Source organism: Tyto alba, unplaced genomic scaffold, assembly GCF_018691265.1.
Source record: "Tyto alba isolate M040663 unplaced genomic scaffold, T.alba_DEE_v4.0 Super-Scaffold_28, whole genome shotgun sequence".
Classification (NCBI taxonomy): Eukaryota; Metazoa; Chordata; class Aves; order Strigiformes; family Tytonidae; genus Tyto; species Tyto alba.
This window is the reverse complement of record NW_024881302.1, coordinates 12,068,904-12,087,242: the sequence shown is the minus strand read 5'-3', so window position 1 is coordinate 12,087,242 and position 18,339 is coordinate 12,068,904. Positions and strand designations below refer to the sequence as shown.

The 18,339-nt window shown below is 37.8% G+C and overlaps 1 protein-coding gene across 3 annotated transcripts in view; it reads right to left on the bottom strand.

The window, feature by feature from the left end:
* The window catches only part of MRTFB (myocardin related transcription factor B), a 90,833-nt gene that overhangs the window by 6,210 nt on the left and 66,284 nt on the right, over nucleotides 1-18,339 (bottom strand). For 2 of the 3 annotated variants that reach the window (XM_032983653.2, XM_009964607.3), the window contains 8 exons: nucleotides 16,295-16,435; nucleotides 13,990-14,237; nucleotides 12,241-12,394; nucleotides 9,064-10,089; nucleotides 7,511-7,666; nucleotides 4,426-4,581; nucleotides 3,999-4,136; nucleotides 2,708-2,768 (listed from right to left, as the gene is read on the bottom strand). In XM_032983653.2, the coding sequence (XP_032839544.1) occupies nucleotides 2,708-2,768; nucleotides 3,999-4,136; nucleotides 4,426-4,581; nucleotides 7,511-7,666; nucleotides 9,064-10,089; nucleotides 12,241-12,394; nucleotides 13,990-14,237; nucleotides 16,295-16,435 (2,080 nt within the window). The remainder of the gene's footprint in view (nucleotides 1-2,707; nucleotides 2,769-3,998; nucleotides 4,137-4,425; nucleotides 4,582-7,510; nucleotides 7,667-9,063; nucleotides 10,090-12,240; nucleotides 12,395-13,989; nucleotides 14,238-16,294; nucleotides 16,436-18,339) is intronic. The other variant, XM_032983652.2, reaches the window with a different exon arrangement.

Here is an 18,339-nt window from a genome sequence, read left to right as displayed (position 1 = left end):
GAATTTCTTCTTTACATCTAACCTAAATCTACCCTCTTTCAGTTTAAAGCCATTACCTCCTATCTTATCACTACACTACCAATAAACAGTCCCTCTCCATAATTCCTGCAACCCCCTTTAAGCACTGAAGGCTGCTCTAAGGTCTCCCTCCAACAGCCTTCTCCAGGCTGAACACCCTCAACTCTCTCAACCTCTCCTCACAGGGCAGGTGCTTCAGCCCCTTGAGCATTTTCGTGGCTTCCTCTGGCCCTGCTCAAGCAGGTCCATATCCTGATGTTGGGAGCCCCAGAGCTGGACGCAGCACTGCAGGGGGGTCCTCCTGAGAGCGGAGCAGAGGGGGAGAATCCCCTCCCTCACCCTGCTGCCCACACTTACTCTTGATGCAGCCCAGGACAGGGTTGGCTTTCTGGGCTGTGAGCACACATTCCTGGCTCACAGGCAGTTTTCCATCCACTGCTACCCCCAAGTCCTTCTCCACAGGGCTGCTCTCCAACCACTCCTCACCCAGCCTGGATTTGTGTTTGGGATTGGCCTGTCCCATGTGCAGGACCTTGCACTTGGCCTTGTTGAACTTCATGAGTTTCACACAGCCCCACCTCTCCAGCCTGTCCTGCTCCCTCTAGATGGCATCCCTTCCTTCCAGCGTGTCACTGCACCACACAGCTCAGTGTCTTCGGTGAACTTGCTGAGGGTGCACTCGATCCCACTGTCCATGTTGCCAACAAAAACGTTAAACAGCACCGGTCCCAACACTGACCCCTGAGGAATGCCACTTGCGAACATTTTCTACTTGGACATCAAGCTGCTAGACCGCAACTCTGAGTGCGACCATCCAGCCAATTCCTTATCTACTGAGTGGTCCATCCATGCAATCCACATCGGTCCAATTTAGAGACAAGGTGTCTTAGTTTGGGCTGAAATAGAGTTAATATTCCTTTTCAGGGACTAGATGAGTGCTGTGTTTGGGATTTAGCTTTGGGTTTGGTATGGGAAGAATGCTGATAGCACACTGATGTTTTCAGCTGCTACCGAGACTTCAAGGACTCTCCGACTCCCCATGTCCTGCCCGTGCGCAAGGGCACAGGGAGCAGGGAGGGAGCACGGCCACAGCACCTGACCCTAACTGGCCAGTGAAATATTCCATATCATGGAACGTCATGCTCACTGTATAGAGGAGGGGTGGTTGGGAAGGGGCTCTCTCTCTCTCTCTCTCTTGCTTCCGGGATTGCGACTGTGGGATCTTGGTATCTCAGGGTCGCTGGCCGGGAACGGGCTGGATATTGGTCAGTGGGTGGTGAGCAATTACGCTGTACATTGCCTGTTTATATATTTCTTTTTGTTTTCCCCCATCATCATTATTGTTTTCGTTTTATTGCCATTATTAAACTGTTCCTATCTCAGCCTGCGAGTCTCCCTTCACCCCTCTAATTCCCTCCCCCATTCCCAGGTGGGGAGGGGGAAGGGAGGATGATTAGCTGCTGCATTGTGGTTGGCTACCAACCAGGCCTAAACCACGACACAAGGATATAGTGGATGGACACAACATGTGAATGGAGTTCAAAAATAAGGTTAGACAGGCCAGAATACGCAAATAAATCTTTTGGCACAGGTGATGTTTCTGCTAGAAAAATGATACCTGATAATATATTTTCTACCAGTTTTCCAGGCAAAATCCACATCCGTAAAACTTTTAAGAGAATCTATTAAAATGACTGCTTAGTAAAAGAAAATCATAACTAAACAGACCCTCTCACTCTCTTAAAGTACATTAATAAATTAAAACGTTTTTCAGTGTAGGACTTGCTTATGTGAGTGCAAGAGCCCTGAATTCTTTACTTCGTTTTTCATAAAGATGACTGGGAAAGGTTTGCTTTTTTATTGCAACTTCGCAAATAAAGAGCAGTTGTTACCTTTAAGATCAAATAGGTTTAGTAACTTAACAATTGAAGCAAATACTTAAGCAAATATTTAAAAGTAGGCACACCAATGTTTCCTGTGTCCTCTGCTCCAGAGGTAGAACTTCTCTGAACTACTCATGCTATATTTTAATAAAAGCACTGAATGCATTTTTTAATTTAGCTTGAGTTGTTCACTGTACAGGTCACTTATCTCAGTCTGTCACTGTCTACTCCATTTTCTTCAGCTGACTCTGCAATTTGCTTTGAAAAAGAAAAAATACTTCGATATTTGTAATATGGCTAAAATCTTCTAGTATCCTACAGTCAGTTACTTCTGTCCTGGCCCTCACTGCTGTCAAGATCTTGATATGACAGCAGTACAAAACATCAAGTTAATTGAATTGCTTGGCATCAGAACATTTCCGAGTATTGTAATGGCTTCTTTGTCTACAAAGTCTCATTATGCCTGAAAGCCGCCTCCTTTTACTGCAAAGCTACTTTGTATATTGTTTTAGTTATTTCAGTTCCTTTCTGATACCTCCCTTATCTTAACTCACATAGAAAGTTATTCATTAATATCTATGTAGTTCATACATACTTTTTCCAGTAATGTATCTTTGGTTATATTTAATGAAATTTCAGTATCAACATGCTTCACCTCTTACTTTAATACTAGTTTCATCCAGGCTGGACAGTTTCTACCTCCTTGCCCTGGGAATAATTCTTGCCTTTCATTTCTTTGATTATAGCACTGACTTTTTATTATTGGGTTTTAAATATCTACATCATACAGATGTTAATTAGCTTACCTCCGCTCTTGATGAGAATATCAAAAAGATCATCCATCTGCTGACTGTGTGCACTGGAAATCTGTATTGCATAAGAAAAGGGTTATTCTTTTTCATGTAGTATTTCTTCCTAAGCTGATTGTTCCTAGCTTCTCTCATACATAAGTACTAACTTATCATTAAGACTAAAATTCTTCATATGAAACTGTCAGTCTAGAAAACAGAGGTGTATTTTGGAGAGACACTTGTAATCCCTGTGGTCAGTTTCAGTACAAATAGGCAAAAATTCTGAAAAGCAAGACAAAGATTTCATGAGGGCTAACTAGAAGAGAGGTGCAGAAAACTAGGGATAAGGAGCAAAATTTCCCTATTTCGTACCAGGGTATCTGGAATAACTGCAGGACTTTAGGGGGTACACCCTGGACTGCTTTCTCTCAGAGATATCCTGCAAATAGCCATCATGTAAGATACATTTTGTTAGGTATGCTGTTTTTTTTTTCCAATTTGTAGATTCATGTTCTCGTCTTTGTTTTAAACGGCCATCTCCTGCATATCTGACCCTTGAGCAAAAGGTAATAAAATCCCCACAAACCCATTCTTTCAAAAATGGTCTAGGAAAAGTGGAGACTCCTATGATGGTCTCAAAACTAAGACCGTGTTTTATAACACTGGTTATACTCCAGAGATGGGAAGTAATTTGTTATCAGGAGACCTAGCTCCCGAAGAGAGGCACTTCACTAACTATCTTTTGGGATAGTTCTGAAACGCAGGTCAGGGATGCTTATTCGTTTTGTTTGCAACTTTTGTCCAGCAGGAAGGGTGTCATGGTAGACTGACAAAGCACTTCGTAGGATTATTCATCAAGCTTATTAAATACAGACTCTTTTCAAGCAAGTACCTATGCTCATGTATATATATATGTAAGTTTGCCTAAGTGTGTATAAACACACTGACACACGTTCTCTTTAGTTTTACTTTGGAAAATATGAATATATTTTCTCTTATGTCTGAAGTTTGGGTATCACACATTTTTGAAACAGTTGAAACAAGCTAGTTACTGTTAAGTAGCAATAGCAGCATTATCTCAATTATATATATATATTTCACCAACTGCATAATATAAGACTTATTTACATGTCTGTTACTTTAATAAAAAGAATCATGAAATAGAAGTCCTGTAGTTAGACACAGTTATGAAAATATTAACAAGTTATGTTAGAAAATCTTGACAGCAAACAGAAAAATAAGAAATGGCTTTGCTAATTCTAAAGAAAAAAAATGTTTTTAATAGACTAAATGAGAAAATAACTACCTCACGGTGTGATGTCTGAATATTGCGAGTCTGTTTTATGGCCTCTTCATAACGAGGAGGATCTTTTGTCTTGGATACTGTGTTGTTGAAGAGGGACTGTTGAACAACATAAGGCTGGGCTTGAGATGGAGAACCAGGCTGCAAGAAATAACGAAACAATGACTAAATAATAATGTTTTAGTGAATTAAAGATGTATCACTTTCTACAGATTATTTTGTTTTGTTGTACCAATCTACATATTTACAAATAACAATAGCACAGGTAATCAGAGGGATAAAATTATTTATTTATCTCTTTCTCACACATACATACTCACATTATTAAAATCTACAAAAAATTCTTCCTTGAGTGAACTGTAAGTCCCATGTTATTTAAGAATAATAATATAAAACTGAACCTTATGGAACACTGTTGGGCTAACCTTACCTTATTAGGAGTAGGTCCATTCTGCACAGAGGGCACCTGATTACCACCAGTGTGAATGTTGGAGTTTGATGTTTTATTAATAAAAGATTGTGAAGATGTTGTAACTGGTGTGGTCTGGTAGGAAAATACTGTATTTGACGTGGCAGGTGGAAAAACCTGTAAAGGATTAATATCAGTCTTAGGTTGGGTTTTTTTTTTTAGAAATTAATAATATTGGGTAAATGACAGTAATAAAGTTTAAGGCTTTTTTTTAAAAAAATACTTGCTTGCTTAAATTCCCTATTAAGGGAATATTATTTGTACTGATTTTTCCTTCCAATGGAATAATTTGTAAATCCAGAACAATTACTCTTTGAAAGAAACTCTCTGCTGTGATATGCTTTCGTTCATCACTGATAACTAAAAATATTTTACTCTGATTTTCCAGGAAGCACGAGGAAAGTGTAATATAAGAGTATGAAACACTTAATACAGTATGCATCATTTCCCCACCTAGTGGACAGTCAAGGAAATGAACTTATTTCTGGCCTGATACAAACTAGTGTATGTTTCCACACTTGTCCTACACTGCCTGTTTTAAGACACAATGGTTTGGTTTGTGGCATATAATTCTAATTTCTTTTACCTACAGATATCTGTGAGTAGTGAGGGAGAGGCAAAAACTATAACTGATGAACTTGGATATCAACTGGAAATTTGGCTACTGGTATATAAACTTTTTATTTCTTCAACTCAGTTCATACACTCATTGCAGATGATTCCAAGCAGTATCTCACTTCTTACATTTTTAAGTTAAAGGAAGAAGAGCTATGAATGAGTGCATGAGATTGTTTTTTTAAATTCAGTATCACTCCCAGATACCTTTATGACAAAGGCATAACAAGTCTTAGATCAGAAATGGAGTTAAAGCTAGGATAAGCTTTGTGGAGTATAGTCTGAACACCAAATTAAGTTTGCTGTGAGAGGGTTTAATACAGTTTTTGTTAGCTACCTGGATCATCTGTGAAAACCGCTGAACTTTCCAGCTATCTACCAATGAGGTGAATGGCTGTGGAGATGTCTTCTTATTAATGAGTAAATTCAAGAGCAAGGGCCATGTGTTAGCTAGTATGTGAAGAGACATCTCAAGTGTGTAGGAGAAAATAAATGGAATAATGAGCTGGTTTGCATAAAAATATGAGCTACCTGAGGAAGTCTAGATGGATTCAAGGGAAACTGGCTCTGGAAAGCAACTGTTTATGGAGGTGATCACTATTAGGATGATCAACTTCACTAAAAAGTGTGAAATTAATAAATAGCATTACTCACACATAGTTCATTAGCTCAATCTGCCTGCTGAAATATCCAAGCTTTGTGAAATGCAAACAGCAGGCAGGTAGATCTAATGCTGGATGCATAAAGACTGTCTTGATCTACTGTATCACATCAGTATTTTACATTCTGATGTAAAAACTACTGCAATTATGCTGCCCGGTTCCCTATGTAAAAGGTGGCAGTAGACGTGTGAGAATACCAGCTAGGACAGGCAGGCTGTTCAGCTCCAGGATAGCCCATGCAGACTAAAGTCCGCTGGGAACTGTGTGGTCTCCACGACAAGTGATCTGAATAGGGGGAAAGACCAGAGGGTACACTTCTTGATTATCTCCTGCAATCATTTCAAGGCACTTCTAAACAGCAAAGGAAGCAATCTGCTAGTCTCTGGCACAAGTATATGCCACAGGATGACTGGCAAATTTCTATATGGGACCTGTTGAATTAACAAGGTAAGATTAGCCCCTCACCAAATCTCAGAGAACCTGGATGAAATCTGCTTTTTGGATATATGCCAGTTTTGACTTCTACAGGATAACTTCAGTGTCCATTAAATTAAACAGATTGAACAAGCAGTCTAAAGAGTGATGATGCTCATTTAGTTGTATTCCCTTCTGTTAGCCAGCTGTCTAGAGAATGGCAGGGCATAATCATCTATCTTCTAAGGTAAATTCTTATCTGGAACAAGAGCCTTAGCAGAAGCAGATTAGAGGACACTGCACAGGTAGAAGCCCCAGATCACATCAGAACATGGGTTTTACGATACAGTTTTGTAAACTGAAATATAAACTTTGAAGACTGAGATATTTTGTAAGTTACATAACATACTGCAAAAATTATCCTATTTATCTTGAAATTTTAGTTGTTTCTGAATTATCCTTTCCCTGGGGCAGGCTGAAAAACCTTGTCCTAAGTGAGAGGAGCCTTAGTGTCAGTAGCACTGGTGAGGAAGCAATAAAGATCCATGACCAATCTCTCAGTTCCTAATAATAGAGATCAGCCTGGAACAGGCTCAAAGGAGGTGAAAGCCTTTTCTTTTGTGATGACTGGTGCCAATGGGTTGGTATCAGTTACCACAGGAACATGACCGGAGTGGCACTCACAGCTGTGCATCCAGTGCTGATGAGTATCTGTTTTGAAATGGGAAATTTCAGAGCTGAATGTTTTGGGTAGAGAGGAAGAGAAGGATTTCTCACTGAATCATTCCCTTCATTCCTCAGGAAGAGATGTACTGTAGTATGGTGTGGTTTTGACTCACTGGAATTGCTATCCTCAGTGTCTGAGTCCATAGCTTTCTTTCTAAGTAAGGATGAAATCAACAGGGAAAGTAGGAGAAATAAAAGGAACTCCTATAAAAGAATAAACCTGTGAAGCCATAGGTAAAAGCTTTCTCTTAAGAACTGCCTCCAAGAATCTTCCATTTTGAGCCAGTGGCAAACATGAGAAACTGACTGGAATACCTGATACACCACTTGTGCCAAGCATGAGGAAGAACTTCGTAAGAGTGTTGCCATAAGAATACCATTAAGATAAAAAAGTCTTTAGCCTTATGTATTTATTTGCAACTGAAAAATAAAGTCCTGCACAGACTAAAATTTTGGAAGGAGAAGGAGTTACAAAAGCCCATTGTATCACACAGAAAAACATGGTACAGAGATGTTAGGTGACTTGATCATTTATATATGACGCAGATGACACATAAAAGATTCTAAAAGCACTGCCTAGAATTAGGTTACACAACTATTTATTTTAATGCTTATTGCTATCCACAAACCTTTCCGATTTGTTGGGTCTGACCAAGTGTATGCTGCATGATGGTGTTTTGCTTTGATTGTGGAGTGTGCATCTGAGGTGCTGCCTGAACCAGGCCAGAGGAAGAAATAGTAGCGGGTATTTGTGATGGGGTCTGTATTCCAGCTTGTGATTGAGCCTGAAGGATGAAGATAAAATATTTGCATTATTTGTATCTCACGATAAATTACATAATATAAAAATCTGTTGCACAGATTATGCAGAATAGCAATAGCATGTATTCTGGGAGGGATAAATGTGAAATGTGTGTAGGAGAGAAAATTGGTACTCTGTTTGGTACTGGTGAGTTCCCAGCTAAAAGTTGGTGTTTATTTTGCCAACAGTTTAAGAAAGATAAAGACGAACTGGAGAGGGTCCAGTGGAGAGCAATGAAAGTAAGAGAGAGAGCAGACCCATTAAGAAAGGACTATGAGAACTGGGTTTGAGTAACCAGAAAGACAGAACTGATAATGTAAGAAAAAGGTTGTTTTTAAAAAGATCACAGTAGTTTTTAATGGCCACTGGAAGGTAAGAAGCATGTCCAACAGGAAAGACAATTTTAGCTGATAGGAAAATTTTCTGCAATATGAGTGAAGTGAAATACCAGAACAAGCTGCTTATGGTTGTGACAGAATTCTAGCAGGATTTTAGAACAATTTAGACAAATTTTAGCTACCAGGTAGCTACCAGGAATAATTCTTGCACTGCAGACTGTGGGACTCATCCCCATCAGAATTTTACAGCCCTTGGAAGTATTGCTGAATATGATGGCGCACAATGCTAGCACTGAAGCCGAGGCCCACAGCATGCCAAAACCCCCAAGTACACACTGGAGCTGAAAGAATACTTTACTGGCATAATAACCATGTGGGCAGCAGGGGATTTCATCTAGATAGGTCCCAGGAATGCCACTGGGAAGTACATGCTTAATTCTACCATAGACCGACAGGTTAAACTCTTTCAGCTTGGTGAGATTACTCTTCCACCTCTTCATTTATAACCTGTCTTGCGTTGCGCTGTATTTATGCACTGTTACACCACCTATAATCAGCCTAGAAATAATATTTGTGTAACCATGGTTTCTTTTTATAATTCCATTGGAGTTCTACAACCTAACATTCACATTCTTAGATATAATAAGCCCATATCACACAAGGAAATTCAAACACACATTTTGCAAACAGGTATACCTCAAAATAAAGTACTGGGTTTGGAGCTCTCTATTACAATTTGGAGTTAACAAAATGGTCGTATGTGCTGATATGAATCAAAACCAACTATGCATGGAGGCAGTACATGGTAAGACAATTACTTTTCAGGGAAGAGTATTGGGGAACAAAAATTGTAAAGAAAGCAAGTACTAGAAGAAGTTATAAAGAGATTGGCTCTTAAGTTTTTCCACTCTTTTCCCTAAAGCAGAAACAGACTAAGCCAGACTTGTAAGTTAATCTTACAAGCAGCACATTTACCTATTTATACTAAGTTGTGCAAATAGTGCCATGCAGATTACATGATGAAAAATAAAACCACCCTTACCTGCAACTTTATATTTCCAACTGGTAGCTGCACCGCAGTGGTAGAATTCGGTCCCTGGATAGATAGTGGAAGGAGCAGCTGTGCAGTTCCTTGGGTAGTTAATAAAGCTTGAGGTTGGGCAACAACTGCAGTTTGTGGCTGCCTCTGTGGATTAACATAAAACTGAGAAATGGCATTCTGAGGTTCAGCTTTGGCCACAGGTATCTCCTGCTTGATAACAACCGCCTTTTTGGCAACTGGATTCTGGCCACTAGTATATACTGATTGTGCTAAAGGATGACTAGCCACAGGTACAGATTGACTCGTACTAGAGCAGTCAGTAAGAGCATTTTCATCTTTGACAGCAGCACTGAATTGCTTTTGTTCCATAGCAGCTGAGTTACCAGAAGTCTGAGACTGTTGCTGTTGTCCCCGTTTTTCAACCTCAAGTTGCATTTTCAGTACTTCCACAAGTTTTTGCTCTTGTTCCAGTTTCCTTTTGAGCTCTTCAATCTGCTTTTCTTTTTCTTGAAGTTTGCGGTCCTTTTCTGCTACATCAAACTCCATGGTTGAGATGCTTCCACTACTGCGGCTCTGATTATCATCACTGATATTTGCTCTTAGTGGTGAAGTACTTAAGAACTGGGATGGTGACATCATGCTCATCATTTCTGTGAAAGTATCTGCCATACTAGTATCATCTGTGCTTAGACTAGATTGTTCGGAAGGAGAGGGAGATATAGGCAAAGGAGAGCTAATGTTTTCAGTATTTACTACTTTGCAGCCAGGTCCGGTAGAGGTTTTTTCTGGAGGAAAGCTCGATATCGTATTAGCCACTGGTTTATTTAGTGTTGCAACAGGAAATGCCACTGTCACTTCCCCTGTGTTACCTGTGGCCCCAGTAGAAGTTGTTACTGTAACAGAGCTATTAGTAGCAACCCCATTGTTATTAAGGTCTTGATAAGGTTTCAGACGCTCAATCAGATCTGTTTTTGTTCCAGACACTGGTAATCCCCTCAATTTCAACTCCATTTTAAGCTCCGCTACCTGAAATAAAATAAAGCACAATAGTAAAAAAATAAAATATTACATCTTATTTGTATAACATCTTAGTAGAAAAAATGTTTTTTAGCATATTTGCAAGTGATTACACCTCTGGGTTCTGACAGTGTATGATCCATGAGCACATTTCCATGACCTGCTACTTACTTTCACTGTTGATGTGGTCAAAACCTTAGTAATGTTCATTGTACAATGAAAGTAGCAAAGTTATGCTGATTTTTCATAAGCAGTCAAAATGGGAAAAATGAACGTACAGCTCCACTTCTGGGCTAAAGACTTCTGAATCAAACCTGTAGACGGTGGCATGAGTGCAGATAAAAGCTCTGAACACTAGCACACTGAACCTCTGTTACACCATCAAGACAGACCTTTCTGAGAAGTTTTAGCAGGTCAGTAGGATGATTCAATAGACCCATCAAACACAAAAGGCTCCCTCTCTAACTAGCAACTGAACAGTTACTGCTATGTGCCATCTGGGTTTCTTTTACAGTCATAAAAAGTATAAGCAGTCAAAATTAATCTAATTTCTGATAGAAAAATTTCAGTTTTCCAATAAGCTTACAAATGAAGTGAAGTGCAACTATGTTGAGTGTAAATTAATTCTGTGCTTCAAAATACCAATTAAAAAAGAACAGTCACAATAAATGGCTTCTGTTTATGATGTACATACACCACATCTAACTATAGCATGTTCGGCCTATATGTATGTTAGAATCACCTCTAAAAGATTAAAAGGTAGTGACCTCAGTAATATTTTAGTACTTTGCCAGTCTAGAATTTTAAATTATAGGTCTTCCTGATTTAAAAATGATGAAAAGTCACAGCAATCCATTTAACATTTCTAAGAACCACAGCAATTTTATGTTAAATAACTGTTTACCCAACAGTGATTATCAGCAGTTTCCCCCAGTCTGGTATCCTCTACACTTCCTTAAGAGTGCATTCCAATTTTTCTCTTTTTCAATAATGAATTTCTGAATTTAATCAGAACTGATTTAGATGATTCAGTGTTAAAACCACCACCAGCAGGTCTGCAAATATGGCTTATCTTGGTGTTACCATATTAGCAGGAATACCAATAAATTCTGCAGAAATGGGTACGTGAACAGCTTTAATCACTGCAAAGCACAAATTCAAGTATTAACTTTAAAGTCTGAAAAGCTTATTTCAAACACTGTTGTTTGAATTGCATTTTATAGGCTTGTTTCATATTAGAAGATTGGCTTTAACTGATAAGAGTAGATTACTGTCTTGAGAATCTCATTTTTGAAAACCTCTTTTTTTTGATCTCTTCAAGTCTAAAAAAATACTCCCATCCCTCAGAAACCCAACACTTTGGTAAAGGAAGGGAGAAACGAATAAACTGCCCACTAGATGTCCCTACACCTCCGTGCACATTTGGCACTTTCTGGTACTTGCTATTGAAAGGATCTGAATCTAAAGCCCCACAGGCTTCTTCAAATTCATTTTCATTAGGTCCCTCACAGTATTAATTCCTGTTAATGTATTTTTGAAGGAAGATCCTGTGCAATGCCTTCATCTTACAGTTCAAACAGAGTTTACACAGATAGTTTTATCTTCAAGAAGCTTTTATGAAAATTAAGTGTTCATTATCAGATGATATATTGAACTCTGGTAAGAAGATCTCTTCTTTTTCTTTTTCTGTTCTTTTTTACTAAATTATTTCTGTGTTGGCTTTATAGTTGTGACCTCTCTCAATATGTCATTATTAGGGGATCTTTTAATTTATACTGCTTAACTAAACCTCTTCAGGGATATACTAAAATTGTCATGAGGGAATTACTGTTCCAGTGTTTAAATATGCCTGAGTTAAAACTTCACAATAAGTGCACCTCATAGTTTACCCAAGGTATCAAATTATGTATCTATACAATCTGTCTGAAATTCTTCTTCCTCTTCTAAATCTTTGAGAAAGAAATGTCATTTCTAGAACATATGCATGTGAGGAGGCTATTAAGTCCACAAGAGTTGTGTACAAAAACTTTGAAAACCTTGTTCTAAATTGTTAAGAGAAAAGTATTGGTAAATGATATCCGGGCTTATTCTTGACAGTGACAGTTTTCAAGTTATGACCCATAGTGATGCACAGGAATGGACAAAACCCTCTTTTTTTACCTTCAAGTCATCCAGGCTTGAAGGTAGAGGTCCTGGTTTCCGGCTAGGAATATTACTATTCTGTCTTGGTGAGCTGGCAGCTGATGTTGGTGTACTGTTGTTCAAAGTATTCAGTGGCGTATTCCCATTGTTACTCTGTTTGTCATTCACTGGCCTTCAAATGATAAGAAAATGGGGGACAATAATGTCAGTGCTAAATATATTATGTTTTCAATCAAGAAGCTGTGATTCTGAATCTAGTGTCTAACAAGTTAATGAACAAATTATTTTTTTTTACAAATATATATTTAACATAAGACATTACCATTAAATATCTTTAGTAAAACAGCACATAGAAGAAAACATAACAGTTGAGAGTAGTATGTTGATGTTTTATTTTCTCTTCAGTTAGGCATACTAATTTATGCTTCATAGTTTTTCTTATTGTCATGGTATCCCTGAAGGATATTATGGACTGCAGAATCAGTTTATACAATTTAACCATCAGCTAGGGCAGCTAGTTTATTTTTTATCTGACATCAGTAAAAAACCCCCACAATATTGAATACTCTATATATCAACCCTACATACAAGCCCAATGTTCATATATAATAAGAACCAATGTGAAGGCAGTTTACTCTGAAGATGATGCATTTTTATCAGCTGTACTCATAAGAATATCATACAAGGATCTCAAAATAGTTATAAAAAATTTTAAAATGCCATCATTTACACTAGGTACCGTAAGTCAGCTCTTTTATTTTGTTCAACTGATTTATGAAGAAATGTTTCTGAAATGTCAGTAAATGGAACATAAGAAGCGTGGGTAAGCAGGCAGAAACATCTCTAGTCCAAATGTTAGGATACATGGTAATTATAAATATAACCACAGATGGTTTCTTTAACTTTTCTAGCCTCACTTGCTGAGGAAAAATAACTCACTGAAAACTCATTAAAAAAACCAAAAAAAAACAGTTCAAAGTCATTTGAATTGAGGGTTGTGTGACTATGGCATGTTACAGTGTAGGCACTTCTAGGAAAAGATTGGTCTTAGATAATGAGAATGAAACTGCAGATAGTTAGCTTCTCATTCTGCTATAGGGTGCTGGGCAACTCTGAGTATTTCTTTTTCTGACTGCTTCTACCTATAAATCAGAAAGCATAGTACTCACTGTTAAAAGTGCTAAAGATTAATGCTTATATGAGTTTCTCATCGGTGTTGGAGATGAGGCTATAAGCAATATACAAATTTAACCTAATTTAAAATGACTGTTTCTTCTCATTTGTAAACTGCAAAAATGTAGTCTGTGAAACTGATGTAAAGAGATAATAAAAATAATAGTAGGTGTCTTTCTAAAAGCTATCATCTGTAAGCTTCTCTTCTGCTCATATTTGAGTCGCATTTGTCATATCTGAGTGGAAATGGCATCAAAACTTCCTGGCTTTCACATAAATGCTTTTGAGTTTCAAATATACATCTGGTTGGAGAAATGCATCTGACAGGTAGGAGGTTCTGTTTCTATATCACACAAAAATAACCAGGACCACTTAAAGGATTACCAGACTTCAGGAGTATTTTAACAAGAGAACCACCTCATCACCTTGTTAAATGGGGCAAATAACACCCACAGTGATGCACATTGTCATTTAGGCTTCCTTGGGTTCCAGCTGTCTCTTAACATTTGCAAAACACATTTATTTCTAAAGCACTAAGTCTATAACTGATGTATGTAACTTTTCTTTAAAGGACACAAACAACGCTTCACATACTTCAGTGGTGCAGGTAGAATTGTCTGGTAGTTGTAGTGTTGTTGCTGTTGGCTCAGGATCTGCAGCTGCAAAAACAGTTGCTGCTGTTGTAGCAGACGAGCATAGTTGGAGTCCATCTGTGGCTCATTTTTCTCACCTTTCTGATCAGGTGGAATATATTGATGATACTTCAGTTTTTTCACTCTTGGCTTCGGTTCTTTACATTTTTTGCTCCGATGCTTATCATTTGGGTTCTTTGGATGGCTTTGCTGTTTATGGATGGGAAAGAGTGAAACAACTGTAACAGACATCTCATTTACAAGAAGTTATGCAAGATACAAAGATAAAGCATATAGGAGCACATTTACTGCAAAGAGTTGCTGAACACAATTATCCCTGCAAGCCTGCTCAAAAGAATCACTTCCCCTCCTTGAAAAGTTAACTTATTCCAGCTGGCTTATACTGTGCACAAGAAGAGGTCATGAAATCACAGTTTGTAGATGTTTTTTTAATACATGGCACAAATGAAGATAAGGGATTCACGGCAAAGAGGCATTCTTCTTAAAACTGTCCTGGTTTCAGCTGGAATAAAGTTAATTTTCTTCCTAGTAGCTGGTACAGTGTTTTGGATTCAGGACGAGAATAACATTGGTAACACACTGACGTTTCAGGTGTTGCTAAGCAGTTTTTATACTAAGTCAAGGACTTTTCAGCTTCTCACATGGCCCTGCCATCGGAGGCTGGGAGTGCACAAGATGCTGGGAGGGGACGCAGCCAGGACAGCTGGGCCAAATGAGTCAAAGGGGTATTCCATACCATATGACATCATGCCCAGTATATAAACTGGGGGGAGCTGGCCAGGGACACTGCGGCACAAGGATTGGCTGGGCATTGGTCAGTGGGTGGTGAGCAATTGTACTGTGCATCACTTCTTTTGTATATTCTACTACTACTACTACTACTACTGTTATTATTAATTACTATTTCCCCCTCCTTTTCTGTCCTATTAAACTGTTTATCTCAACCCACAAGTTTTACTGTTTTTTTTTTTTTCCGATTCTCTCCCCCGTCCCACTGAGGTGGGGGAGTAAGTGAGCAACTGAGTGGTGCTTAATTGCTGGCTGGGGTTAAACAACGACAAACAAGTGAGTTCAAAGCCACTTAGCACTGTACAAGTAAAAGCTAGTATCTTTAAAGTCCATCTGTAAACACCTGCAGGTCAGAAGTACTTACAGGTCTAGATTAAAAGCATGGACAGACAGTTCTAGAAGTTACAGGATTACTCTTATGAAACTTTCAGCAGTATCCTTATTAGCAATACCTAAACATGTGGAAAAACTCTCTTCCTTTACAAGCTCTTTGAAATTATTTTGAGTAAAAAGTTGAAGGCAGTTACCTAGTCATACAGAAGGTATCAAAGCAGAAATCCTGTGTTGATCCATGCACATTTATTACACAGATTGCCTGTTTTGGGGGATATCTGATTTTGTCATTAAGGTCCTGCATTAAGTAAGCTGGTACAAAGTCCAGTGATTTCACTGGACGTAGCCAAATTTCTACTAGAAATTGACTATTAGAAGTCATCCTTGTAAACTGAACTGAGAATTAATGTCATGCAGTTATGTAGAAGTCTACATATATATATTCATTACGGAGCTGAAGACCTTTAGCAAAATTGCTGAAATGAAATATTACAGACATCTTCTAACACAACCCCCTCTCTAATTGTATTTGAAAAAGTTCTCCATGCTGCTGGCTAGGTGAGTGCAGAAAGGGACTGAATATGTTCTTCTGATATTCTAATACAAGGATACTGTAACTTCTCATGCAGTGCGTTTTGCTTATACAGTAAATGAACTAAGAAAATAGTTGCAGAAAAGGAGCAATGCTGTTCACCATTTTGATTATAGGTAGATTATGAATGCAGTTACCTCTGTTCCTATTAAATTACTCTCCACACAAAACCAGATTAGAAAAGATTAATTTCACCAGTAGAAAGCAGAAACTCAATACTGCAAAAATCTGTTGTCCTTATTTCTTAAAAACTTCCATAGCAATGTAATGGATAATTCGGCTTGAAAACTTTTGTCAACTGTACTGTAAGGACCTCTTGAGATAATGAGCCAGTCCCTACAAGTGTTAATGGTTGATCTTAGCATATACAAGCTTTCAGTCAACAACCCAGTATGTTCTTCTGGATACTAATAAAAGTCTTGATTAGTTATAGACACTAACATTACTCATGTATTTTTTCATTAAATATAGCATTGGACAAGGACAAAGATTAAGAACATAGTTGTCAGATGCCATTATTACAGATACGTACCTTTACTAACGTTGGCCCAGGCTTTGCTGCAGATACAGTATTTGTGGTCAGGGTAGTTGTAGCAGTAGAACGTGTAACGTGCTGTTCGATTGTAGAGGGAGTTTTGAGAAATTCAGGAACTGGAGAGGTTAAAGGTGGATACTAGTATTAAAAAAATATAAGGAAAAAGAAAAACATTAAAAACATCCACCATCTGAATAATTGAAAAAATGTGAAAAGGTTAAGACAATTTACTATCATGTCAAATTTGCAAAATATTTTAGGAGGAATGGTGAAAACAGGACTCTTTCATGTACATGTCTACAAGTATTCTATAAAGGCACATTTTGGCACACGTCAGATATAGTAAGTAAGATAAACTTGTTTCTTTCCTTGACTTCTTAGTTTGCATTTTAACTACTGCATGTAAATGTATCCAAAATCTGTTTTTACTAATACTGGATTTACTTCTAGTTTCACCAAAGCAAAACTAATTGATTTTAATATCAATTTTTGTAGCATATAATAATAAATACTTTTCCAACATTAACATTTTTCTTAACTACTGTTGTGGGTTTCTGCAGGTAAAAAGAATGATGACCAAAAAGGATTTATAACAACGTAAAAAAAAGCCCTCAGGAAGGGCTTTGTTTTCATAACCTTTACACTGTTGTTTTAATTGGCAGAATTCTCTTCTCCTTCTAACATACATGAAAACAAATAAATACAATGAGAATGTCGTCTTTCTGGTTTCTTACAAAATCATAAAAAAGAGCTGGAAGGACCTTCAGAAGTAACCTCACCCATTCAAGTCAGAAACACTGTACTTCCAATTGGTTCTAACATGTATTTGTCTATGCTTAGTAGCCCAGAATCAGATTAACTAATTGATGTCAGTTTCTAACTTAAAAATTGCAAAATTCTTCCAGCACTGACAGCTGTCATTCAAGTACCTTTGCTCTGGCATAAGGATACAAAAGAAATCTTTTCTTCAAGGTAGTCAGTCAGAATTACAGGAAACTGTTACGTCAAATAAATTTATTCTCGTTAGCGTTACCAGTTTTCATATATGAAGGCTTCTAGAACCAAAGAATTACAGATTTTAAGAATATAACCAATTTCTGTGTTGTAATATGCAACAAAGTACAGAAAAACAGTTCAAACAAATTTTTATTAAAATGAGAGATAAGGGTTAATAATAATTCAAGGAAGAATGAAATGCATTGTTAGTAACTGCTGGCAGAGATACCACCATTTGTTACTACTCTGCTCGAAGCAACATCAAAATTGGGCCATAGACACACTACATATATACTGAAGCAGCCTACTGAAGTTACAGAAAACACTGCTTTACTAGAGAATTGAGACCTCCAGTATTTTCTGTCTGTGAAGTCAAAATCTTGTGTACACAAGGATAATCTTACCACCCAAACTAGTGCTGTTAGAAAAACCTCTTTTTGTGAAGGTCAGACATCAACACAGGAAAATGAATGTCTTGTTTCAGAATGATCACGCAGCAGCAGAGCGGATGTGTTTTGAAGAGACATCTTCCTGTAGTATTTTCATGGCAACCACACCTCTGACTGTGCCAGGAGGTGCCTTTCTTCTGTATTTGACTGCCAGCACAAGGATAATACTGTATAGGTATAATCCAGCAGCCTGAACTTTACTGAGTGTTCCCTTGCTGTTACAAACATCTTGTGTGTAATTTCTTCTATAAACTTACTGAACTCCATACAGCCTTAGGACTTTTTTATTATTCTTTTCCTGGCACCATTGTGCCTACCATCAAATTCCCAGAAGTTTTCTTACATAATAACCAGACCACTGAGCTTAACTTTGTCATATCAATTTTTTTCTGTGCTGAAATTATTTTCTGATTTAAAACCTATTTCCTTCTGCAGTGAATATCCCTCTGATGGGATATAGACTGTACATAATCAGGTCTCAGCCTCTGTTTTTCTAGCTACACAAATGATTTTTTTTGTTCTTTTATCATAAAAGGGGTTTTTCATTCTCTGATCATCCTTTCCTGTTTGTGTTACAGTTTTCATTAGTCTTTCTTG